General features: G+C 64.7%; 1 protein-coding gene across 1 annotated transcript in view; it reads right to left on the minus strand.

The window, feature by feature from the left end:
- Positions 1 to 1,857, minus strand: part of SELENON (selenoprotein N) — an 18,281-nt gene that overhangs the window by 6,870 nt on the left and 9,554 nt on the right. Inside the window, exons 5-6 of the mRNA XM_030887991.2 lie at positions 580 to 792; positions 313 to 437 (exon numbers count right to left, since the gene is read on the minus strand). Of these exons, the coding sequence (XP_030743851.2) occupies positions 313 to 437; positions 580 to 792 (338 nt within the window). The remainder of the gene's footprint in view (positions 1 to 312; positions 438 to 579; positions 793 to 1,857) is intronic.

Genomic DNA, 1,857 nt, shown 5'->3' on the forward strand with positions numbered 1-1,857 from the left:
TGACCACGCACTGGGTTCCCACAGCCTCTCCGGGGGATGCGCCACCTGGCACCCTAGGGAGCTGTCACCCTCTTCTGTGTTGGTGATGCATCGAGGCCACTAGGCCTGTGCTACGCGCCCTCCATCCCTTCCCCCACCGAAGCTCCCACATGCCCTGAGGACACCGAGGCGCAGAAGGCAAAGCGGCTCGCTCAAGACCACTTGGCAGGACGTGGTGGAGCTGGGGGCTGCTGTCTTGTTCGGTTCCCTTGCAGTGCCAGGGGTCCCTGTCCCTGGTGGGAGGCAGGGATGGGTGCTGTGGGGCCCACTGACCGGAACATGACAGTGTAGTAGAAGTCACTGATGGCTGTCAGGCAGGCGACAGCACCCTGGGGGGTGAAGCGGGTCTTCACGAAAGGCCGAGGGTGGAACATACTCAGGAGCCGATGGATGATGACCTGGGCAGGGGACAGGGCCAGGTGGGCTTGCTGGCCCAGGAGAGGTCCGAGCCCAGTGGGGGTAGGGCAGTCGGGAGGCTTGCTGTGGGGGTCTGGTGGCCCAGCTGGACCTGGGAGGGGGCAGAGGGGCCCCTGGCCTCACCTCCTTGCCTTTGGGCGGTGGCGGGTAAAAGCGGTTGTTGGACAGGTAGCCGGTGAAGATGCTCAGCTCACTGGGGATGATCCACCAGGGCTCCCCCAGTGCCACAGGGCCCCGGGGCGGCAGGAAGGGTCGGAAGTGGCGGGCTGCGAACACTGCACTTGGCGAGGCTGCGGTGGTCCAGTTACGGAGGCCGGACAGGGCCAGGCGGGAGACCTGGGTCGGGGCAAAGCCAGAGCTTGGGGACACTGGCCACCATGACTTTGGGGTCCCCTCGCTCGTGGGGGTGGAAACAATGAAGATGCTTGGCGGCTAGACAAATGGTAAGCTGTTGGACTCTACCTACAAGCGCCTCAGCAGAAAGGCCTGGCAACCCACTGCCAAGGAACCAGCACTGAAAACCCAGGTCCACTGACACCCACTGTCGCTGGTGTGGCCCAGCACTAGGCGGGGTCTCCCAAGAGCCCAGGGTGGGGAGGAAGCCCAGGAAGCTTCCTGCCCCCTGGTGACACAGTCATACTATCTTGCCAGGGCCCCGGGTTCCTGTTCCACTCTCCTGCCCTCCGCCTGCCTCTCCCCAGTCAGAATCTCCCAGGCCACACGAGTGCCCGTTTGCCCTCCTCGTACACCCAAAGACCAAGCTGGGCACCACAGACTGCCCCTCTCCCTGCCAGCCTCACCAGTCTCCTTCCCGGGACCCACAGTCCCTCAGAGGAGGGCAGAGGCTAGATTTGGTAGGAAGCCTCATGAGGGAGGGGGGACATCTCCGAGCAGGGGGAGGGGAAGCTCCCAGGGGGGCCCTGAAGCTGGGCGGATGGCCCCATCCTGGCAAGAGGCCTCTGGAGCCCGCCGTCTGATGGGCCAGCAGGCAGAAGGCTGGCAAGGCTGTCCATACTCAGCCTGGGCAGCGGCTAGACTCTGGGGCCCACCCTCTGGGGTGCAGCAGGTGCCATTCCCAGGAGGCAGCAACCACCAGGCAGCGAGTACTGCCCCTCAGAGAGGGCACAGAGCAGGGGCCAGGTCTCGGGCAGGACCTAGGTATAGATGCACGGAACAAGAAACTCTGGCCTGGGGCACAGGGCCTTGCAAAAGGCAGTCATTGCCATCTCCCCGGAGGTGCTGTAAGACTCTCCTGGGGGTGCAGTCCCTTCCCTGTGGTCACCAGGCTAAGCCTTCCATGTCTGCCGGCTTCTGTCAGCTGCCACTCCCTCCAGGATGCCATCCTGCCACCTCCGGGGGCTTAGAGGCCCCTGTGTGCTCTCTCCTGCCCCGCGGCCGCCC

This window comes from Echinops telfairi, unplaced genomic scaffold (assembly GCF_000313985.2).
Source record: "Echinops telfairi isolate 266 unplaced genomic scaffold, ASM31398v2 ScPeMD7_7457;HRSCAF=8495, whole genome shotgun sequence".
Classification (NCBI taxonomy): Eukaryota; Metazoa; Chordata; class Mammalia; order Afrosoricida; family Tenrecidae; genus Echinops; species Echinops telfairi.